Here is a 25,918-nt window from a genome sequence, read left to right as displayed (position 1 = left end):
AAAACATCTTGGGAGTAGGACACAGTTGTTGCTTGGAAAAATCAGGCATCTTATAATGAAAAGATCTGTTAAAATATAATCCACTTTCACATCCAAAATGTAACTTGAGAGCCATTCCAAGCACTATCTAATTAACTTAAGCAGACAGGAAAAAAAAAACCTCAGAAAATATCATTGTTTAAATACACTCTATTTTATTTTGTCTTAAAATAGTTTAACCTTTATGCTACAGACTTATTTCAAAAAACAGAAAAATTATCTTGCACCAAAAAATATATATATAACACTCTGTTTTATTATTTTTTTCTCCAAAGACCATTAAATACTAAATGGAAACAAAAACTAAATAATGAATGTAAAGAACCAAATTTTGTTTTAAAAACTAGAGTTGCACATTTGAAAACATTAATTCTAAGCAATGATTTGTCGTCACTGCATCAAGTCCACGCTCACACTCCAGCAACAGCAGATCTGTTAACCGCCAAGTGCATTGGTTCCTAGCCATACGATGGCTAACATTTCATTTTCACGGTAAGAGGAGCAAAAGGCTTCAATGACCTTTGTACTCTTTAAAAAACAAAACGACAACAAAATTATTTCCTAGTTATCCAGTGATTTTTTTTTAAGCTCACTACCCTTTAAAATTTGTTAAAAGAAAGTAAGTAGTGTTTTAAATAAAATGAAAAAATTCAACAGCATTGGACTAAAATACGTGATTATTTTAAACAAACAGTGCACAATCTGAGGAAGTTTGGTTAGGGTACAATCATTTTTATATTTACATGGAAGTCACATCATTATACGCATTGGAGAACAGGGATCAGGGGCTCTTTGCCTTTAAAAAAAGTTTAAAACTAAAAGACAAAATTGTGTCCCCAGCTTTTTCAAAAACCTTGTGACAAGTATAGAAAGCAGGCAACAAATTCATTTTAAAGTTAGCTGTGGTGCTAATCTGCAAAAAGTAATGATGAACAAATGACTAAATTAGCAAAATCAAATGGTTCATATTCACAATTGATGACAATAAAAGCAGAGTTTATGGGATGCTTGATTGTAAAGAATGATGGAGTCCATTTAGTCTGGCCCCTACCATCAAAATGAAAAGACAATTACTAGAGAGCAGCAGTTATAAGTTATAGGGCAATCATGATGGACAGAGCCACATTACTGCTCTGTTTTTTAAAATTAGAGGGAAAGGGAACTTAATCAAGTTGGTGGCATAGGCCAATCAGTGACACACATGTACCATTTTAGCAGAAATATTACTTTGAACAGACATTGTTCTGTGAGGCATAAAGAACTACTTCTGCTACCAAGTTCAAACCTATGGTTTAAAAAAATCCCTTCAAAAAACTTTTCAAATGTCATAAGAATTATAAATCACAGAATTTAATCATTAATACCTTGCCTGAAACCATATCCCCACTCTTTGGATGGTAGCAAGGGAGAGAGCTGACTGTCTCTACCATCCCTTCCCCTCACCTTTTTGTATCTCAATGTCTAAATCTCTGTTCTGGTACATCAAGTCAGGTAGTCAAGGAGCTGGAATAGAAACAAGTAAGGGAAAAGTACAACCTGGTGTAAAAGCAAAAGGCCAGAAAAGAGCTTGGTTACAACTCCACTCTCCCCAATCCATAGTGCACACAGCACACCAAAAAAGTTCTCTCTCTCTTTACACAGATGACTATTAGGGACTAAAGAAAATATGTCATGGGAAATCACCTGCTGTATGAAACTGGACAAAATATACCATTAATGTAGGATTAGGTAATGTAAAAACATTCTTTAACGGGGCTCTGCCCTGATACTGGGGTAAAAATAAGCTGCAAAAACTTCAAGTCATATAATACACTCTATTCTCTTCCCAATGACTTTCCTGGAAAACAAAGACGAGAAATTGTACATTTCTGCTTTGTCTAGTATTTTAATTCAAGTCAAAAATGATGTGTAACAGTAAAATTCAATAAATTAATCCTAAAGTAACATGTGAAGGTCCAAGGATACACCAGTAGTGAATCTGCAGAAGGTCCTATTTTGCTCTGGCCTCTGGGTCTTTGGTTTTTGTCTAGAATTGTGGCCATGGGAGAGACTGAAATATGAGGTGCTTAAATTGGAAGTTCATGATCTAAAAAGCCTGACCTATTAAAAGTAGATTGGAGGAAAAATAAAAAGCTGATGAAGAACAGAGGCCAGATCAATCGAGATGTTATCAGAGAAGATCAAATAACATACACTCAAATACATTCCCATGGAAGAAGGGATATACAGAAGAACTAAAGCAACAGGAAGAAGAATAAAGGAATAAACTTGTTTTACAAAAAAAGGAGAGAAGGCTAGGCAGGTGGAGCCAGGCAGACTCTGCCGCATGCACATGCAGGATGTGTCTCGTTCATCTCAGTGGCCCCCACTGTACCCGCCCCCACATAGTGCCTTATGCACTATGGTAGATGATTTGCTGAATGATATGGAAGAGCCACCAAGGCGTTTGGGGAGGCAAAGGGCCATAGCAACATCATATGGTAACAAGGGAAACAAACAAACAAAAAAAGCAAACAAAAACTGTGAAAAACAAAAGGCGAGGTCTTCTAGGCCAACATTACTTCACTCCCCTTTGTGCACAATACATAGTGTTCTAACTCTAGGTATTGCTTTCAAAATAATTCACTAGTAACTACAACATGTTATAGGAAAAAAGGTAGTAACTAATGCACAAAATTGCAATGCTGGCATTTCCTCAATTCCCTGAAGCTCCTACTACCTTTTGCTATTCCTTTTAGATACTGTAAAATTTACAGTGCCGTTAATGTGCTTTGCATCTGATTTCTTATGGTATATATTGATTTTTCTTATGGTATATTTTTTTAGAAGGTAGAGGAGAAAAATACCCACATACACCATCAGGTCCATTTTAGCTCAGGTGTTAAACAGTTGTTACATACCCTTCATGAAGAGACCAGCAATGAAAAAAGGCATTTTCCTCTCAGATTGGCAAGTGCCTGTAGCCTTAGAAGCCACATAACTTTTCCTGTCCTTCATACGTAACAGGTTTCTATGTTCTCCGTTATTTGAATAAACCAGGAAAAAAAGGCTGAGGGAGAGAGATTTTCCCACTGATCTCTCGATATTCTCTTCATTCAGATGCCCAGAAAACCTTATAGTGGGTATCTATCCAAAATACCTCTGCCCCAAAGAAGACATTTTCCAAAAAGTTATAAATTATTGCAACAAGGAGACCAACTAAGTCACCTTAATATTTATAAACACAAAGGGGCATGTTAATTATTTGTGTTGTAGGAGGTCAACCAGGAGCAAAGTCAGGAAAGAAGGCAGAAGACTTAAGCTAAAAGAAAAGATGCATTGAATACTTCTGTCTTCTATTTTTAAGGTCAGGTTTTTAAATGCACATGCCCTATTAGGTGCCAATAGAACCTGACTGATATGTGTGCGAATGCCCTAAGACGGGAGTGCCAATGGGGTGGGCAGATAGTGGTCAAATCTAAATATTAATTTCATTGTACAGAAAAATAAATAAAAGATTTTTTAAAAACTGAAATCCATTTTACCTGGCAATTAAAATATTATTCTAAAAGGAAGGCGAAGTTTCCTAAGATTAAAAGTCACCAAGTAAAATAAAATCTAATAAAATCCATCATTCTCACATTCCTACTGAAGGAAAGAAGAAATCCTTTTCTCTGTGATAAGTTATATTCCTAAGTAACTTCTTTTTTTAAAAAAAAAGAAAGGGGGGGGGGGTTTTCCATGAGTTCCAATTCTACAAATGCCACAAACAGCTTCTGAAGCTGAAGCTATGACAATGAACATCCGTGTCACAACAAGGGGAGGAAGGGGAAGGGAACAGTGCAGAGGAAACACAGTGACATTGTATTACAGTAGGTATTTACGTCTGCTATCCTCATCCAAAGTAAGATCAACAACTTCTGCTGGTGAAGCCCAAGTCTGCTGGGGAGTCACAGCAGTCCATGACTGTGTTTGCCGGGTGCTAACGTACTGCGTGCCTGAGCCATGCTTCCATGAAGAAACACTCTGAATCACACCTCCTCGAGGATGAACACACCTACAATTAAGATGAAGAACAAAAGTATGGTTAATTTCACCATAGGAAAAATAAAAGACAGATAACTTCAGTTGTACTGATCAATATTTTTACGAAAATAAGCCTACTATGCAAGTTCATGAAGTCCCCAGTCATATCTTGCCACCATGTTTGTTTCCCACCCTTCAGCCCACCATGTTTGTCTGTCTGTCTATCTCTCTCTCAGTTTAGCCTTCAAAAGACCAAGGGCCTTGTCAGACAAAAACTCCTGAGTTGTGTCCAGATCAGTAACTGAAAATCAGTTGATGTTTCTCTGGACTTGAACCTGTAGGATCTTCATGACAGGGCAACATATATATCCAGAACAAAATTAAGATGCCCAAACAATCTCAGTCTGAACAAATAGGTGAAACTTGTTCTTAAAATAAGTTTTGGGGGCCAGCCCGTGGCTCACTTGGGAGAGTGTGGTGCTGATAACACCAAGGCCACGGGTTCAGATCCCTATATAGGGATGTCCGGTTAGCTCACTTGAGAGAGCATGGTGCTGACAACACCAAGTCAAGGGTTAAGATCCCCTTACTGGTCATCTTTCCAAAATAAATAAATAAATAAAGTTTTGTGCCATATTTGGTAATAATACCTTCAAAAACAGTAACAGTAATATTCTTTTACAGCTTAGGTTTCTAAAAGTCTACATGTTCTAGGTTATGCATAAAGGATCAGTTTCCATTGTCCTGAAGGTCACAACAGAAACATGTGACTTGTAACTGCTTATGTTTGATTCAGTGAAAGTAACAAGGCTGAAGTACTCAGTTTAGATTCCCTAAAAGGGTCTATCAGAGGAACAGAACTGCCTTGCTGACAATCACACCAAAAGTTCACTAGAAGAAAATTGTTTCAGAAACACTGACAGCTTCAGTTCTATATTATAGTTCTATATTATATTCAGTCAAATGATAGAACTGTGAGCCTCCAGGATGAAGCACTGAGTAAGTTTTGACTCACAAGAATACGACAAGCAGCTCAAGCTACCATGCAGCTTATGTCTTCATATCTAAATTACTGACCAGTCCCTATTTAGCATATGTGAGAAGTAACAAGTGTCACAAGTCTAGTCACACAAACTATCATAGTGGCTCCTGGACAACTGTTCTGACCATCTGTATACAATGAGTTATGCTAGGTCACTTGACAATTCCAGCTTTGATCTAATGCTACCTGTAGCATTGCATTCAAAAGTACATTAGGGTGACAATGGGCAAGATTCAGTTGCAAAACTGCCCCCAAAGACTCTTAAACTCCTGGAAGGATACCCTACTACTACAAACCGTAGCCTGAAAACCACTCCCTTACTCAGAGAGATGCAAACAGACCCCTCAGAGCCAGAGCAGGGGGCGGAATGCAGATTTGTTACAGTTATCAAAGGCCTGTCATCTGTTCAGAAATGAGCTAAGTAGCTACTAACCCAGAGGCTACTACATTTTGAAAGATTAGACAGTGAAAAGCATTAAAATAAGGCACAAAAAACCCAATATCTAATCCAAACCTGTCCAATCCATTAAATTAACTCAGATTAAGTGACCATGTAATCATGAAAGACCATCAACCAAAGGAGTCCATTCAACATTTATAGAAATGACTTTGATGACTGATGGCCAATAGAATACTGAGGATACTAAGCAATTTCACATGTATTAACCTAATTTGACAACAGAAGTTATTATCCACATTCTACAGATAGGGAAATAGAGGCTAAACGGGTTTACATGATTTGGCCAGAGTCACACTGCTTGAAAGTAGGCCAAAGAATTTTAAGGTCGTCTGACTCTGGGTCCAGTGCTTTCTACACCATATTTTCCCTTTGCAGATGTATCAAACTGGGTGAGGCAAAACACAGCAAATCAGAAGAGATAAACCCAGACTAACAATTTAAAAGTATGAAATTCTTCAACAGTTCAAAGCTCATCTGTGCAAACACTAATTGAAGTAAAGCTGGCTAGAAACTTAAAAAGAGTTCAGGGAATGAGCAGCTACAAAGAGAGTAAATGTAATCTTTGGAAAAATTCCTAGAAATATTTCTGAATAAAGGAAGTATATAATTCCAGTTGTTACTTTGCACTGTTCCCTAAATAATCATACAATGTAACATCAGGCAGTGATCTAATCTGTTCATTTTACAGAAGAGAAAACTGAAATCAAGACAATTGCCCAAGGTCTTAAGCAAATTAAGCACAGAATCAGAACAAAATCAGGTCTCTACTCACGGGTTAATTTAACTACGCCTTCTTAAGACTACACCTGAAGTACTACACTATGTTTGATAGAAAGGAGCACTGTCTGGTCTCCAGAGACATTCAATAAGCAGCAAAGGAGAAAGTGTCTGATGGAGGAGGAGGACTAGGAGAGTGAGAGGTTTAGAGACTGTATTTGCTACTGAGGAATAGCTGAGAGAAGAATAAGGAGATAAGTCACTTCTTAAAGCATCTAAAAACAGATCACTTCTGTAGTTATGTTACAGATGGTTCCAGTTACTAGAAACCACCTTAGGTTACTTGAAGCAAAAAAAGGAATTTATTAGAAGGACGTTAGAGGAACTCAAAGAGTCTAAGGATGATGGAACAAGCCCCATCCCTCTGTCTGTATATCCTACTTCAAAATTTTAGATTCTTTAGAGAATGTGATGATCTCATCTTTGGTCAAAAGCTTTCCTGGCTCCAATTAGTTGTAGCTGAAAGGGCAGTTCCCAAAATCCGGAGGATCACTGTGAGCTGGGTAGCCACCATGGAAGGTTCTATTACTCTACCTTGTGCAGAGATCTCGAGGCATAGTAGAAACCACGCATCAGTTTCTGGAAAGCAAGTTTTGGATGATCACTACACAACAAGCACAGCCACCACAAAATGGAGTAAACTGCCTTTTATACGTTCAAACAATTGCTGGGGCATCCGTCAGAAATGCTAACGATGATTCTAAGATGACCTCTAAAGTCATCAGTGACTTTAAGATTTGTTCAAAAACAGGTAAAACTAGCCTGTTAGAAGTGCTGATAGTAATTACAGGGGGAAAGGCAAGGGAGAGGTTGTGACATGAAGGTGGCACAGAGGAACTTTTGTTCTGTGCCTTGATCTGAGTGCTGGTTACTTGGGTATAAGCAATTTGCAAAATTAAAGTGTACACTATAACTTTTTTGTGTGTCTTATAAGCCAATAAAATATTCAAAATTTTATTTATGTTTTAACGACCTCAACCACCTTGAAAAAAGTGGTAGGTAGGAAATGGATAAAGACACAACAAGGCTTTTTTTTTTTAATATAGGAGAGAAAGGTCAATCTAGTAAACAAAAGGGTACTGAGAAACATTTCACCTATTTTATAAGATGCTGTACATTACAGAATAACTTATACCAGATAGAGAGGGAAAGAATTTCAAGAGGAAGTGACACCACAACATTTGTTATAAGCCCTGCGAAGTTGTCCAGTAAAGAATGTGAGAGGCTCAAAATTTTGTGAGATTTTCATGCATTATTACATATGGTTTTTCTGTATTATGAAAGATGCAGGGTGGGAACATACTCAGCTGGTTTTTAATTGATCCAACCCAATTCTAGCACAGATACAGGCTTTGTTCTCACAAGAGTTTAATCAGCATATGATTGGCGGCAGGTATGAAACACGACCTTGAGTCATATTTTGAAATTTATAACCAAGAAAATGCTTAGGCCTCACTTCCCAAAATGCTAGAAAAACACTTTATAAATAATAAGTTTTGACAGAATAATTTCCTGCTCTTCCTATACTGAAACCCATAGAGGAGAGACTTCACAGTAGAAACAAGGGAAAAAAAAACACAGAAAGAGAGCAGGCTTTGATGGTCAGCTTTTGATACCGTAGTCTAACTATTTTAAGAAAACAACATTAAAAATTAAACATTTTTGTTCTCATTTACACAGCCTGAAGATGACCTGTTAGATAAAATTCCTACTTATTTTTCCTAACTGAAGATGAAATTAGTCCTTGTGATTTCAGGGAAATGTTCATATCCCTACTTAGCTTTTGCAGGTTAATGTTAACAATTGGTTCTATGAAGCAATCAGTCTTAAATGCCTCCTGCATCAATTCTTTTGCTGAGGGATGAACCAACATTAACACCAATGACCATAAATCCTATATACTAAGTGAAGTGAGAGTATGATTATTCACAAAAGCCTCCAAACAGGTACCAAAGAAACTGTTCCAACACAGTTCTGTTAACAGAAAGGTCTGCTCTATGTGCATTCATCTTCCTAAGGCAATTACAAATGAGGCTGGCAGAAGAAGAGAGGAAAAAGGACAAAGGAGAAAGAAAAATACTGGCATGAAGGTCATAAATGAAAACTTCTAGCAAAATTAAGTGGGCACAGAAGAACTACAGAATGTTGGAAAAATCTCCATCCCACTAGCAAAGAACATCCTGTGAATCCGGAATGTCCAAAAGTTAACATCTGGAAATGATAACACTTAGGTAATATCAGGAGCTCATCACAGCAATACAAGGCAGCCATAAAAGATGCATTCAGTCATTAGTTCAGAAAGCATGCTTTCTAGTCTATGACTAGAAGAAACACGGAAGCTACGTTAATCACATCAAATCTAAAATAAAAGAATAGGGAAAGATATTAACATGCAAGAAAAGAAAAACAACTGTGTATCAAGGGAGGGGGCACATCACAACTAGAGTTACTGAGTGCAAAGTTCAAACAAAATGCTTCCAATATGGAAAAACAACACCCAACACAAGTCAGAAGAACCACAATCCCAAAGAGAACAATTCAAGGACCAAGCCTGAGTTTTTAAAAACTCTCAGAAAGCCCATAACAACGTAGAATATCAAAAGAAAAAAGAAGAACAGGACAACTAAATCCAGACAAAACATCTATACATGCAAATCAAACTAGAGCAAAAAGATGTGGATCAAAACCTAAAACCTTTTTCCAAGCGATAACCATGCCAGAAGCACATCAATACTTCATAACTGCAACCCTAGACCTGTAAAAGAAATAAATTCCACATGAGATACAGGCAGCCAAAGGGACAATTCTGAACAACCAACAAGAAAGCTTCTTGCCCTACTCGCTTAGCTTTGTAAACTTAATGATTAAAAGAGTATCAAGTGACTTGTAAAGAACTGCTGAAAAAATTTTCAGAAAGAGCAGAGTCAGTGAGACTCTACTTAGTCCTAGACCCAAAGACCAATATAAAAGATACCTTCAAAATGATACAGAAATCAGTTTAAAATACTTCAATAGAATCTGTAAACTCTACATTCCATTGTATTAACCACCACTGAGGTTTCAAAATGGATTTGTCACCTACAAGATATGATTTCCCCAGTATTCAAACCAATGAATCAGAAAACACAGCTTCATGCTTTCAGAGCCTACAAGAAAAAGGAATGTTATAGTACCTTATTTAAAATGTAGCCAAAATCACTTGACTTAGTTCAAGAATGGAACAAACATTTTTATAGAGTAAAATGACAATCTAGATAAAAGACCTAACAAGTTCAGAGAAGAACATAACTAGTGATAGGTGTGTGTGTTAGGGGTGGGGAGAGACTGAAAATTTAAATTTCCAAGTTTTAATAGAAATACAATAATAATAATTTAAATTCCAGATATCAAAATATTGGTAGAAAAGGAAGCTAAAGATTTCATGATAGAGGAAATGTTGAACAAAGAAGTTAAAAAGAAGAGTGGCTCATTCTACAACATTTCTAGGTATCAGGAAATGATAAAGAAGGGAGACTTGGTAGAAGTTAATAGAAAACTGGACCAAGAGATATGTCTTAACACAGAGGAAGAGATTACATAAACAACACAAGTTATTACCTACTCTTTCCTACTTAAGCAAAAACATGTGTACAATGAATTAAAATCCAAAATACAACTCAAGAGGAAACTAATGAATGGATAATGTGCTCCTGGCATAATGAGGATAATTTACCTATATCAATCTATCAATAGACAAGGTATTATACAGTCATGTGCTGCACAACATTTCAGTCAACAACAGACCACATGTAGGATGGTGGCTATACCATATAGCCTAGGTATGCAGTAGGCTATACCATCTAGATTTGTGTAAGTATGCTAAATGATGTTCATACAACAATAAAATCTCCTAATGACTTGTTTCTTAGAGCATATCCCCATTGTTAAGTAATGCATGACTGTGGTAAGGAGCCTGAAAAAAAAAGTTCTAGAAAGATCCCGACATGGGTCTTAAAAGGATAATACCTACTGTATTGTACAAAACAATGGTGAAATAAACTAACGGCAAACATGCTGAAATAAAGGAAGAAATCATTAGTTCTATCTTCCTCATCTAATGAATGGGTAAGCCACTTTTAATAGATGAAAAACTGGAAAAGAACTTAACAGAAAAAAGTTTTTGATTAGGGCAAAAGAGAAAAGAATGATATAAAGGAAAAACTGAAAAATGAAAATTCTTTCCCGCAAGATTATGGAAAATAACTATTAAAAAAAGAAAAAGATAAGAAAGCAGCTATGCAGGCATACTTGGGGCATAAATACAGAAGAGAGGATGAAGTGCTAGGACAATACCAGTTCTGATAAAGACAGAATTGCTGCAGCAAACATGCAGGGGCTTTGGAGAAAATTATGTTAAGTAAAATAAGTTAGGCACAGAAAGAGATATGCCACATGTTCTCACTCATGTGGAAGCTAAAAAGGTTGATCTCATAAAAGTAAAGAATCGAATGGTGGAAGGGAAGAGGTGGATGGTCAATGGATACAAAATTGTAGAGAATAGGAAGAATAAGATCTAATGTTCTATAGCAATATAGAGAGACTACAGCCAACAACAAATTCCCGTACAACTTTAAGTAGCTAGTCAAGAGGATGATGAATATTCCCAACACAAAGAGGTGACAAATGTTTGAGATGATGGATATGCTATGTGCCCTGATATGATCATTGCATACAGTCTAAATGTACCCAAATATCACACTGTATTTCATAAATATATACAATTACTATGGGTCAATTAAGAAAAAAGAAAAAGAAAAGAAATTTTCAGAGACAGAAGTAGATTGGAGGTTACCAGAAATAGGGGGAAGGAATAATGAGAAGTTATTGCTTAATAGGTACAGAGTTTATGTTTAGAATGACAAAAAAGTTTTGGATATAGATAGAGGTAGTGGTTACACAGTATTGTAAATATAATTAATTCCATCCAATTGTATGTTTAAAACTGTTTAAAATGAAATTCTTAAGCATGTTTTACCACAATAAAAAAAAAAAAAGAATTGATCACTTTTGGGGAGATGACATGTTAAACTACGAGTCAATCCTACAACCTTAAAGTTTCCGTTAACTGAAAGATGCTCCCAGAAAATATAATCAGATCTCACCAGAAAAAGGTACTCTTAATTTATATGCATCCCTTGAGAAATGCCTATTCAGCTCATTTGCCCATTTTTTAATTGGGTTATTTGTTTTTTTACTGTTAGGTTGAGTTCCTTGTATATTCTGGATATTAAACCTTTGTCGGATGCAGTTTGCAAATATCTTCTTCTACTCTGTAGGTCGTCTTTTCACTCTGTTAATTGTTTCTTTTGCTGTGCAGCAGTTTTTTTAATTTGATATAATCCCATTTATTTTTTTTTCCTTTTGCTGCCTGTGTTTGGGGGTCATAGTCATTAAATCTTTGCCCAGTCCTACTTCCTGAAGTGTTTTCCGTATGTTTTCTTTTAAGAGTTTTATAGTTTCAGGTCTTATATACAAATGGCTAACAGATACATGAAAAAATGCCCAACATCACTCAGCATCAGGGAAATGCAAATCAAAACCGCATTGAGATATCACCTCACCCCAGTTAGACTGGCTATTATCAAAAAGACAGGGAACAAATAAATGCTGGTAAGGATGCAAGGAAAGGGGAACCCTCCTACACTTGTGGGAGCATAAACTGGTACAGTCATTATGGAAAACAGTATGGAGGTTCCTCAAACAACTACAGACAGAACTGCCAGATGATCCAGCAACTCCACTGCTGGATATATACCCAAAAGAAAGGAAATCATCATGTCAAAAGGATACCTGCACTCCCATGTTTATCACAGTTCTATTTACAATAGCCAAGAGTTGGAACCAACCTAAATGCCAATGGACAGATGACTGGATAAGGAAAATGTGGTATATATATACTCAATGAAATATGACTCTGCCATAAAAAAGAATGAAATATTGCCATTCACAGCAACATGGATGAACTTAAGAGAAAATCATGTTAAGTGAAATAGGCTAAGCACAGAAAGAGAAATACTACCATGTCCTCACTCATAAGTGGGAGCTAAAAAAATTTTTTTTAAATGCCAATGGACAGATGACTGGATAAGGAAAATGTGGTATATATATACTCAATGAAATATTACTCTGCCATAAAAAAGAATGAAATATTGCCATTCACAGCAACATGGATGAACTTATGAGAAAATCACGTTAAGTGAAATAGGCTAAGCACAGAAAGAGAAATACTACCATGTCCTCACTCATAAGTGGGAGCTAAAAAAATTTTTTTAAAAAGAAGAAGAAAGATACAACAATCACAATAATATGCTGAACTCTCAAAAGGAGAGAACAGAACTGAGGTTACAAGAGGTAGGAAAAGGGAAGAGGAGTAAAGAAGGAACTGGTAAAGGGCCACGAAGAATGATCACACTGTATGTTGTTGAATATACTAATTATCCTGATTTGAACATCACATATTGCACACAGGTATTGATATTCAACTCTGTACCCTACAGATATGTACAATCAACTATGTTACAATGAAAAAAAAATTTATATGCATCTGTATTTCACCCCCACTCTACACTTCTAAGCTCACCTTTTATATTAGCAACAGAAGAAAAGCTGGCAAATGTTTTATTACTTTGCTAACCAAAGAGTAAAACCAGATCAAAGAACAAGGTAATGAAGATATTGTGTTATATATCTATTTTTCAGAAAATCACAACTTAGCCCTTGTAGCACAGAAGAAAAATTTTCTGTGTTCTAAAGTCTAAATTTGGGGGGAGGGGAGGTTGTGCGCACACAGGCATGTGTGTTAAATGTTCCAAAGAATACCTCTGAGGGGGTTGTAACCAATTCTATGAATATGTCTGAAAGTAGGAGTTAAATTTTTTCCACAAAGGATCAGACAGTAAATACCTTAGGCTCTGAGGGCAATACAGTTGAAACTACACAAGTCTGCCACTAGAGTACGAAAACAGCCATAGGTGATAAATGAACAAGCATGGTTCTGTTACAGTAAAACTTTATTTATGAACACTGAAATTTGAATTTCATAATTTTCATGTCAAAAAATATAAATCTTCATTTGATTTTTTTCCCACCAACCATATAAAAAGGTAAAAAAGCATTCTTAGCTTATGTCTATGCATAAACAGGCAGCAGGCCAAATTTGGTCTGTGGGACATAGTTTGTTGACCCTTATCTTAAAGAATGACAAACTTAATAAAATAATTTTCATAATACCACACAATAATTTGATGGTTTGTGGCTTTTCTTAATCCTAAGAAACAGAACTAAAAATTAGTTACATGAACATCATTAGAAGTACACTCTGTAAGAACAGACCAAAATATCTTGCTAGTTTGCTTTTAAGGAAAGACATGGAGAAATGCTCTAGGAAACAAGCAAAAGAATTATGATGTCAGATGCATGTTTCCCAATTGTTTGCTCCGGATGCTTTTCAAGGTAAAGTGAAAGGCAAGAAAGTATGAATGAGGAGGGTGGGTAGTATGATGATACTTCTGCTTTAAGAGACAAATTTTTCCAGCTATCTAGACATTTGCTTAAAAGAGAAAAACATCAGCTCTAGTTCACATACATGTAAGGTTGAGATATTGACATTAGACAGTATGCAACACAGTATACTGAGGCTCATATTATGTCTAAACAAAAATTGTTTCTTTCTTAAGCCAAAGAAAGCTGAGACATAGCGCCCACCATTCATGCCAACCATGCTATGAGGTCTATCATTTTCTTATCACTTATTTTATGGTTAAAATAAAATTCACAATTTAAAATATCAGAATGCTCCAGTTAATATCCTACCTTGCATGTTCCTGAACTCCCACAATCTCTACTTCACTATCTGAAGAGGCAATATTAATTTCTTCATTCAGTGGTGCATTGCTGGCAGATGTTTTTTCACTTGTTAAGAATCCTGGATCCAAATGACCTGAGAGAGAAGGGGAGGAAAAACAAGCACTACAGTTTGATTCTAACAACAGCAGAAACAACTCACTGACAGATTTCTTATTCAAGTTTAATCAAAGGAACAGAATAGCCTTATAAAATCTTGCCACAGCAAAACTGTTATCCAAGTCAAATAAGCTGGGGCAATGTTCTGTTTTTGTTTTTTCTTTTTTTTTAAACTGGTTTTAAAAAAATAAACAGAATACATGCTCATGCTGTATATTCAAACAACATGGCAGTACATAAAAGCATGAACTCAGTCTCTCACTCTCTAATCCTGTTCCTTAGGAGAAAAAACTTTAAATACTTTGGTAAATAATCCAAATATATATAATTTTTTTTGCATTCAACTCCAGTCTGCTTTTAAATGATGTACATAACCACCTAGAGGGCAATAGGGTTCTCTACTGCTTATTATTTTAATAGAACAAAATTCTAAACCAGAAAAACTCAAAAGCAAAAATGGCATAATAACAGAAGTAATCATTAACATATTTATACTAGGATACTGTGTGAAAGATTTAACATTTTTCTGTCTAAAGGAATGCAGATTTGAGAAAATCTGACTCAAAACTAAATCTAAAAGGGAAGGCTACAGATAGCCCACAATTTTGGCTCTAAGTAACTGAAACATAACTTGTACATTGCTGACAGTTATCACTAGACAGAAACAAACCACATACCCTGGAGCAGCACTACAGTTTGTGGCACTGGGGCATGTAAGGACTTTTTCACAATGGTCTTCATGAAGCACATATTATATGATGCAACTAAAACACACTGGACATCAGAGAAAACATGAACTTTACAGAACTCTCTCTCAATAAAGACTAACAGTGTAGCATCAACATGGTTCTAAAGACAATTCTAGCATGAGTTAAAATAATTTAGCCTGTGTACCCAGCTCTTGAATGTTCTGACTTAAAAGGATGAATTTTAGAATACCTAAGAGTTAACATGGAATAAACAGAGTTGCAATGGGTACAAATTTTCATTTACTCTTTAAAGGGTATTTTTACTTAAATATATTGTCATCTGATACAAAAGTATTTCTCCATATTTAAAAAAAAGTTATTCATGACACCTCATACAAACTAAACCAATGTAAAGAAAATAAAACTTTATACCTACATCTCTCCGTTTTCCTCCCTTTATTCACTCCAAATGCTACAAGGTCACTAACAAATCTTGTACTTTCATCCATTCTGTCAACTTTCAGTGTAACCCTTTTGCAAAGCTATAGACAGTCTCAAAGCAAACCTTACAATTTTTATACTCTCTGACCCTGTAAATTTATCCCTGAGAATTTACCCTAAGGGAAAAGAGTTTAAAAAAGAAAAATATTATGATGTCCAAAAGATATTATTCACTGCAGTGCTATACAGAAACTTTGAGAAAATAACATACAAAGTATCACATAATACACTATAAAAAACATGGAGGTGCTGGGTAAAAGTGTAAAAAAGTAATCGAGTATGATTGTGCATCTTTTTCATAATTCTTTAATACTATTTTTACCTTTTCTTCAATTGAAAATGGTGTACATACATATGAGAAAACAGAAGATTAAAAAGCTTAAAATGGCTTCTAGCTACAACCAGTGCTTGAGATTATATCACAATCTGCATGGGTTTGTAATCTAGACAGGATCCTATGTGGCTCTGGCATTGGGCACATATCTTTGAACCTTACATGTACACAAGAGGTGACATTCACCAGACCAAAGCCAGTTTTGTTAAATCTAGGGTGGTTGCTTAAATGGAATTTGGTTAAGTCTAGATTTGGTAAATCTAGATTCTTGCTCTGACCCCTAATACCTTGCTTCAGGCCAAGTCTTTTATCCAATTTCTACGTCAGTGGTTTAGTTATGGCTACCATCATGCACACTGTTCCAACTGTACTCTAGGGAGGAATATAAATTGATAATCTCTTTCTCAAGCCTTCAACTTGTCCATATTCAATAATTCAAACAATCTTTACTGTTTACTTCATCTGTTTGTTCCTACAACAAATACTTGTTTATGACAACCTATACATTGTGCTAGGTGCTAAGAATCAACGTGCTATAAGGCAGGCATAACCTCTGTCCTCAATGAGTCTACAACGTGTTCAGGGGTAATAAAAAGCAGCCCATTGCACTATGGCTTAAAAACTGCTCTTTATCTGCCATATGAAAATAAAGAGTAGCCTGGAGACAGAGAAAAGGCACATTCCCCAGACTTGAGGGTGAACAGGGAATCTGACCTCTTAGGGAAGAGTAGACATAGGTGAAGGAAAGTAGCGTAAGAAACATTTCTTTGCCCTTTAGTGTATAAAAGTTTGGTGAGATTTGGGGTAATGGTACCAAAAGAGTAGTGAGAAACAAGGCTAGCAAAGTCAGCAGAGATCAGATCATGGTAAGGAGTCTGCACTTGAGAAACAGTAAGCCACTAAAGGATTTAAGCTGAGGAATCAGTGACATGATCTGGTTTTGCATGTTAAAGAATTTCATTTTAGAGTGTAAAAATGAAACTGATAGCAGGACAGGAAATAACTGGAGGCAAGGAAATTAGTTAGACTGCTGAAGTTTCCTAGGTGAGAAATGACTGGCTGAACTAGGGAAGGAACAAAATGGGGAATACTCTGTGCACGTGCACACATATGGAGGGTCAAGTACTGTTGGGAAATCAGGCAAACGAAAGAACACACAAAGTCAAAAATGATACTTAGATTTCTGATTTAGGTAACTGTATAGAGTTATAGTGCCATTCAGTACACTAATGAAAGGTGAGGGTGACTGCTTGGGACATGATGACAGTGTGCCTTTACAGTGTCCAACAGACAGTTGGAGGTACTGTTCTAAAGCTCAGATCCAAGGTCTAGAGAGGAAATATAGAATTTGTAAGTCCTCAGCAATAGGTGAGACTATTAAGGTCATCCAGAGCAGTGAAGGGGGCCTAGAATAAAACCCTGATGAATACCAATGATTAAGAGATAGGCAGAGAAGGGGAGTTCATTCAAAGGAAAGCGAGAGGTAGAAAGAAAACACAAAGATGTGAAGCCACGAACACCAAAGAGCATTTCTAGGAAGAAGTATTTAACAATGCCCAATGAAGAGGTCAGATAAGAAGAGTGACTAAGTAGATACTACTAGAAACAGTGATAAGATTATCATAGATGACCTTGGCAAGGGGAACCTCAGGAGTGATGGGGCTGAAGCTCATGTAACAAAGCAAGCTGAAGAATAACGGGATGGAAGGAAGAGCAGACAAATTTTAATTTTTTTTAAAAGATGACTGGTAAGGGAATCGCAAGGGGAACCTCAGGAGTGATGGGGCTGAAGCTCATGTAACAAAGCAAGCTGAAGAATAATGGGATGGAAGGAAGAGCAGACAAATTTTAATTTTTTTTTAAAGATGACTGGTAAGGGAATATTAACCCTTGACTTGGTGTTGTCACCACCACGCTCTCCCAAGTGAGCTAACCAACGTCCCTCCCTATATAGGGACCCGAATCCTTGGCCTTGGTGTTATCAGCACCACACTCTCCCAAGTGAGCCATGGGCTGGGCAGGCCCAGGGCAGACAATTTTAAGAAGTTTGGCTTTGGAGGAAACGGAGATAGTATGGGACTGAACAAGGAAGAAGAGTTTGAGGAAGGAGGTGTGTGTATGTATGTTTAGTTTTTAAAGATGGGAGAGAGTCGAATATATTTAGGGGGGAAAAAAGGCAGAGAATAAACAAGTTTGATGGCAGAAAGCTGAGGTTATCTTGATCTGTGAAGAATGTGGCAAGGCCAGCTGCAAAGCATAGTTGTGGGTAGGGTAGTAGGGAAGGGGTTTAGAAAAGTTAAGAAGCCACTATGAAAGAAAGAATGCCACCTAAGGAAAAGGGCGAACTGCTGGGCAGCACCAAGAGCCAGGATGAAGCTGCAGATTAGGAAATTAAGGCATCCCTTAACTCTGCAACTACGTCATTTCCCCCAGCTATGCTTAGCAGTGTGGATATAGACTCGAAGTGTGCATCCAGGGATTGGAGGAAAGTCAACTCTACAACGGATCGGAGGATATTGGCAAAGGAGAGTTGGGCCTATGTAGGCTTGATAGGGAGGGCAGTGAAGCCTGGACATAACTGATAAGGGGCTTGGAAGACAGGTAAAATAAGGCAGAAGAATAGTGTGGTGACAGTAACAGTGTGAGAGGGTAGAAAAGCCCCCAGTGGAAAAGGAGACAGCAGTTAGGAGAGGTAGGAGGAAAAACAATGGTTTTGAGAAGAAAAGCACATTTCTATCCTCTTAGCTACCCACAAAACACAAGCCCTTGAGATCATCCATATACTCCTGACTTTTCCCTCACCCTGTTTTTGTTCTCCTTTGCTCCAGCTACCCACTACTCACTTTCCAATGTTTTTTCCACTGTCCCCTGGAATGCCAATTCCATGGTAAAGTACACTGAACTTTCTCTCCACCTCCTTGTCGAAACCTCACTTTCCTGACAATGTTGTCTCTCCTGCAATCCTCTGAAGAGGAAGCCCAACCACCATTTTTGGGATCAGGCTCACCTATAAATTACTGTCCTCAATCCTCATGTACCAACAACGAGCAGACCCTATCTTCCAAGGGGTACCCTTTCACTGTCATACATTGACTCCAGGACAGTTTCACTCATTCACGCAACATAGCAGGCACCTGACTTAGTCTCTCTCTCTCTCTCCACTTTCAAGTCCTGTTATCAAGAATACTCATTTTTTTATGTGTACAAACACCTCAAAACTGTCCTTGCCTACTCACTAAGAAACAAGGAGCTGAGCTCCAAAGAGGCACTTTTCAAAGTCAATTGTGGTAGACTCACAGCAAAGGGGTCAGTCTGTTACAGTCCCAAAAACAAATAAGTGAATTAAATTAAACTACATTAAAAAGGCAGATTGTAAGAGTCACACTTTTCTATAACCAAACTCTTCCTCGATTACTTGATACTTTTAAACAGTAATTTAAAAAGCAGAACACAAGAATAATTCTTAGTATAACTGAGCCCAGTTCTATCACCATAATTCTAATTTATAATTGTAACTTTTCTAGTAGGAATGTTTTGTGAAATGTCTCAGTCATCAGTATTTCTAATTAACTAGTCTTCACTGAGTAGGCCCCTCCATTCTGACCCTACCACCTTTGAAAGCTTCATTTCAAAGCTGGAAATCTCATCCTCTTTTTTTTTTTTTTAAAGAAGGGGAGAAAATGAAAAGCTACTATGCTACTTTTGTTCATTTTATTCTGTCTTAAGAAATATAAGGTACCCATCCCCAATTTCAGATTCTTCTAACTTTGTTTATCCATTATGGATCTAGAAACTAATAATTTATATACTGCTTTCACATTATTAGAATATCCAAACAATTTTGGTGGTGTAATTTTGGCCATAAAAATTGCAATACAGGGCCGGCCCATGGCTCACTTGGGAGAGTGTGGTGCTGACAACACCAAGTCAAGGGTTAAGATCCCCTTACTGGTCATTTAAAAAAAAAAAAAAAATTGCAATGCAACCCTGCTAGCATTCAGCATTGTTACAGAACCTATATGATGCTCACTTAAAATCAGAGTCTGCTCTGGTAGCCAGTATCTGCATTACTGAGTCAAATAATCAGTATAAGATAAAATAAGGGACTTGAGGAAGTAATGGGGGTGCTAAAATCAAACTTCCTGGTGAATGCTAAGAACTCCTTGGTTAATGGTGTGAGACTTTTGCCACATTTCCTGTCACAAACATTACATAAAATGTGCCACACAACAAGTCAGATGGACCCACACAAGTCTATAGGATACCATGCTGCACAAGAGACACCAAAGACATTTATGGATGCCTCCCTTCTTCCTTCTATTTCAGAGCCAGAGACAATTAGTCCTTTTCTTACACAGTAACTATCCTCAGTGTACCACACATCCCTTGGGAACTCCTGTGCATAAGCCTGATATTCTCTGGCCTTTGGGCATTCTCTGTTCTTCCCCCACCCCCAATGACCTCACAGGAAACCAATGACAAAACAGTGCATAAAGCATACACAGAAGTGAGCCAAAGATGCTATGAGGTTCTTAAAATATTGTCAGTGATAGTAATCTTTTCCAGTTCTAAAACAAGAACAAACTCTGTAGAGAAAAACATAAATACCAGAATGACTATATGTTGAACTGAAAATAAAGCAGAGCACTTATATTTAGTTATTGTGGCAGCTGACTGTTTCTGTGTAGATCTTTGTCTGCGTAGATCTTTGGAAAGATAACTTCTTTCACTCTACGTGAAAATTCTAAATCTTTGTCTTTCCACTATAGAACTTCTCAACACATAAAGAAGTCAGAAACAGTTACCAAGATAGAGCAAGGAAAAGAAGCATAGAAAAAGTAGTAACTAAATTATCATGGCAGTTTCTTTTTGTCTTCAAAAGAAATAATGTAGCTTTTTAAATAATATAGTAATTTTAAAAATTTAAAGTAGATTTAAATTTTTAAATCTACTGGGTAAGAACTAGGCCTGAGCCTATTTGCAAGCACATTGAAGGAAAGTATTACCTACTAGATAACAGCGGCATGCTAGGTATGAAAAAAGATTAATATCTTTAATCACTACTCATTTAGCTTTAAAACAAGTGAATTATTACTTTGTATTTAGTTCTTTCAACAAGGGGAAAAGGAAGTCAGAAATCTAAAATCTTACAGTCAATACGAAACAGCTAAACAAGAGGAACATGACCAAACTCCATCTCCTTTATAAGACTGATACATTGTCTTTAATAATGCCAATAGTACTAATAATAGAAACATAGCCATTCTGGTCTGATTATAAAAGGCCCTACACCAGGAACAGGAAACCCAAGATTTTTTTCTCTGCATTGCTACTATGCCCGTGTTATGTACAAATCAAGATTATCACCATATTTTAAGGATGCGGGAAATGCTCACAGCCTACTTTTTTGAAAAGAAGGCTGATGGAAAAATGAGATAGTTTAGAATTTATAATTTCTCAGAAAAAAAAAATCTAAATCAGTTCAGTTCACCACAATTATAAGCCTTCCACACCAAGAATACCTCAAACTTCTGCTTCTTTTAGCCCCCACTACACCTAGGCTTACAGTGAGCTATTACTAGCAATTAACAAAACTGACCCATTTTCAGATATACTGGTACAGTTTCCTAAACATGCTGGATACATGAGTTACCTAGGGGTTATTACTTAAAAGAGATTCCCAGACTCCATATCAGATCTACTAACAGAATCTTCAGGTAGAAACCTAAGAGTCTGAGTTTTTATAAGCACGCTGGGAAGGGTGCTTTCTATGATCAGGAAACATTTAGGAAATACTGTAGCAAGAGCAACTCACTCTAAGGAAGGACAGTAGTTAGAAACCACTCATCAATCCATTAATCACTTCCTTACTCAGTATACTTCAGGATAATATTAACATTATGCTAGTTAGGATTCCTGAGTTTCTGTGTACTGTACTCTGTACTAAGCACATTGTATAGATTAATTCACTAAATAGCAATAATAAACTTTTGAGGTAGATGCTAGTTTTATCCCAGTTTTGAAGATAGGGAAAACTGAGGCTTTACATAATTTACCTGAGATCACACAGTTTATGAGTGGCTGTTAGTTCAAAACCACTCACTACAATGTTTGATTCTAGCACGACGTAAGAAAAGGTTATCACATGGCAAGAGCTAAAGTGGAAAACTTAGGTCTCTTGCTGACCGGTGGTTTCCCTGACATCAATTTAGTTTTTTAATCTGCTTGTGATTCAACTCTTTTGCCTAAATTAAAACTAAAACTAAATAGTAACAACTATTTTGGATACAAGAACATCATCTAATTGTTTGGAAAAAGAGGCAAGCTACCTTACCAACGGTGATTATATAAGTGATCCCAAATGAAGTAGGACTGTAGACCTGGGCTGAAATGCTACTACTATTGATTAAAGTGAACCCCAGAATAATCTATTTAGTGACTGGGTAACTGGGCTTCTATTTTGTTGCAAGAGGAATAGGGATGACCCAGATTAACCATTAGAACATTTACCTTACACTCAAACCACAAGAAAGAATGACCATGTGACTGATACTAATAGTCTAAGTCTCAAACTATAAACTGGCAATCAATCATAAATTCTATTAACATTTTGTTGTAACATTGTAAGTATATTCAGATTCGCAAGATGGATCCCCACTATGACAATTACATCAAGACTAGGTTATAAAGTTTTACTTATTATTCATATACCTGCATTGTCAGATTTGGGGGGGAAATGACGTTGAAAGAGCCAGTAAAGGGTTTCAGAAGAATATGTCATGCGGGGGCCGGCCCCGTTGCACTCGGGAGAGTGCGGCGCTGGGAGCACAGAGGCGGCGGGTTCAGATCCTATATAGGGATGGCCTGTGCCCTCACTGGCTGAGCATGGTGCAGACAACACTGTGCTGAGGGTTGTGATCCCCTTATCCGTCAATCAATCAATCAATCAATCAACCAATCAACAAAAATAAATAAACAAATAAATGAATGAATAAATAAATAATAAATAAATAAATGATTTTAAAAAGAATATGTCATGGGGATCTATTGAACAGTGGTGACTACATCTTACGATATACAAAAACCTACACATAATTTACAGCCCAATACACATTTGTGCTCTCTGTATTATATATCCTAAGAAAATTATTATGTGCACATAACAAAAGACACATATTAGAAATGTTAATGGCAGCATCATTTAAAATACCACCCTAAATGTCCAACAAGAGAATGGGTAAACTGTGATATTCATATAGTAGAATATTAAATAGCAGTGGAAAATGAATTAACTAGAGTCGCACTTAACAAAACGTACATGTTGAATTAAAAAATCCAGTTGCAAATGATTACCTTCAATGTGATACCGATTAGTTTTAAAACATGCTTGTTTACTGATACATATCAAATGCAGTAAAAATATACATACAAAGAAATACATAGAAATATCAAACATTAAATACCAAATTTAGCACAGCTGTGGGGTGGGAGGGAGAAAAGGTAGTGCAACAGAGTTGAAGCCACAGGTATTTCCCTCCTCACATACTCTGGCCATGTTTATTTCTTAAAAAGAACAGGGTAGGTACCTGAGTGTTCATTTTAAATAATCAAGCTAACAATTACTTGAATCCCAATGCTGGTAACTTTAATGTTATTTTAAGACCTCAAAACTTGTACTATTAGGTTGAATCATATGAAATTGCTGGGTTTGTTGTAGGTCAAAAAGTCAAATATTAATACATATGGTTCAACCTAATATTAAGAATTCTCTATACAAAGAGCAAAAAATGGTAATTGTTCATTTTCCCCCCCAATAATTTATTATTAAAGTGGTCTATACTTAATAGCAAGACTAAGGAAACTGGGAAATAATACTGAAGTAGAATGAATCACTTAACTGTCAGTGGATGAAAAACAAAGATAAACTACATTTAGTATACAGAAACAAATTACATAATTTAGAAACACTTATTGCACAAATGTCATCAAATTACTCTCCTTTGATACAAAGTATTATAACAATTCCTTTCAAAGTACTCATACATATTAATAAATCCTTAAAAACCCATATTGGACAAAACAAGTATTTATACTTAAAAAAACTTAAGTCCAGAGGCGAAACGACTGGTCCAAGATCAAACAAGCAGTTAGCAGTCAAAACAAAGTCAAAACTAAATCCAGGTCCTATTCCAAAATTAGCCACAATAAATTAATGGAGAAGGTCAACAAATAAGTGATTTTTCTTTAGTTCCAATCAAAGATCAGGAAAGGAAGAATTCAGGACAATAATCAAAGAAGTTCTATCTTAATATAAAAAGTTCTACGTTATAATTCTTTTTTTTGTAATGTAAAACTCATTTTCCATAAAAATAATATTTTAGGTAATGATTAAGCTACCAGATTAGCTCATAAAACAGTGGATTTATAATTTAGCTAGAAAACTATAATCCTTCAATAACCCTAAAGTAAGAAAATATACACTACATAAGCAGCAATTCTCTCCCTCTCTTTTCTTACATGTAAGTGCTACTAACTTGGGGGCAGGGGGTTAAATTAGAAAGAATGTTGGGCCAAGCCCGTGGCGCACTCGGGAGAGTGCGGCGCTAGGAGCGCAGCAGCGCTCCCGCCGCGGGTTTGGATCCTATATAGGGATGACTGGTGCACTCACAGCGCTCACTGGCTGAGCGTGGTACGGCCGGTCTCAAAAAGCACAAAAAAAAAAAAAGGAAGAATGTTGAAAGAAAGAGTTTTGAAGAAAATATTGAAGGAGATTTGGAGGCACTGTAAAAAGTTTTCAAAAGTAACAGCAGTGCATTTTTTAGGGAAGAAATATCATTTTTGAGAATAATCACACACACAAAAAGAACAATCACAGAACCAAGATAAATAATCCAAGACAGGGAGAGAGATTTTTCCTGACATAACAGAGGCAGAAACTGAAAGAAAAGGGTCAGAAAAGACAAATGAGAATTTACTGAAGAGGAATTAACAAGGATACTCCACAGCAAGAGGCAGAAGAAACAGTGGCACTGCTCCATAAGGAGTTTCCATGGTACCCTATCCAAGTTGCAAGGATGCTATCCAAAGAAGTGAGGGGAAGAACTGGCCAAAGAATATGAGGGTATCTGGGTTGTTTTTGCACACATTGGGCATTTTTAGCCCAAGAAATATGCCTACTGAAATCTACCAATGCCTACAATTAATGTCTTATATGTCTTATTTTTGCTTCCTTCTGATTAGAAAAGGCATGCTACCCAAATCTTTTCAGTTATAAATGGCAACCTGGATAGTCACTATCATTCAACACCAGATGTCTCTGGTATGCCTGCTCTCCTCAGCAGGCTCTACTACAAGGAAAATAGCTGCCAGGACACATGCACATTACACCATTAGAGAAGGGGGGTGGGAAGGGAGACAAACCTGCCTCTGCATTCAGCTCCTCTAGAAGCCCGCTGTTCCTCCAGGTAGCTCCTGTGTCCTGGCCGCCTATAGAATTACTGTGCTCTTGAACTACTGCAGCCGCCAATAAATTGTCCACATTTACCACTTCTGGGTCAGAGCTGGTGTCAGACATATCATAATGAGCTACAACTGGAGGTCCATCTAGGGAGGAAAGAAAATGTATACTTGTATCTAACTTGTGGGGTGAAAAATACTTCTGAAACTAAATATGAGCCCTCTAAATGCCAGTTGCCTTTACCTTATTATTCTATCTGATCAGAAAAGCTGCACTTTATAAATCTAATATTTTGTACATGATGTGAAGGTGGGAAAGATAGATGAGGGACAAATTTTGGAAGGAGGAAAAGGTGTGTTATTATGAAGAACAGACAACAAGACTATACTGAACAATGTTACACTGAATTTCCGTCATACTCCCAAAGAGCAACAGATTAAGAGAAAGGGGACAACTCCACAGAGAAAATGAAACTGATTTTTTAAAGGAAAAATTTGATGCAAACTATCAAAAGCCAATTTATATATATATATATATATATATATATATATATTTTTTTTTTTTCTTTTTCCGTGTCCGGCAACGGATCGCAACCCTCAGTGTTGCCCCCGTA

The 25,918-nt window shown here is 36.6% G+C and overlaps 1 protein-coding gene across 1 annotated transcript in view; it reads right to left on the bottom strand.

The window, feature by feature from the left end:
• Positions 1 to 309: 309 nt before the first annotated feature.
• LOC103590561 (chromosome unknown open reading frame, human C18orf25) overlaps positions 310 to 25,918 on the bottom strand; it is an 89,388-nt gene continuing 63,779 nt past the window's right edge. Inside the window, exons 3-4 of the mRNA XM_008572814.1 lie at positions 14,175 to 14,301; positions 310 to 4,075 (exon numbers count right to left, since the gene is read on the bottom strand). Of these exons, the coding sequence (XP_008571036.1) occupies positions 3,886 to 4,075; positions 14,175 to 14,301 (317 nt within the window). The 3' untranslated portion in view covers positions 310 to 3,885. The remainder of the gene's footprint in view (positions 4,076 to 14,174; positions 14,302 to 25,918) is intronic.

Source organism: Galeopterus variegatus, unplaced genomic scaffold (genome assembly GCF_000696425.1).
Source record: "Galeopterus variegatus unplaced genomic scaffold, G_variegatus-3.0.2 Scaffold839, whole genome shotgun sequence".
Lineage (NCBI taxonomy): Eukaryota > Metazoa > Chordata > Mammalia > Dermoptera > Cynocephalidae > Galeopterus > Galeopterus variegatus.
This window is presented reverse-complemented; position numbering and strand designations above follow the sequence as displayed.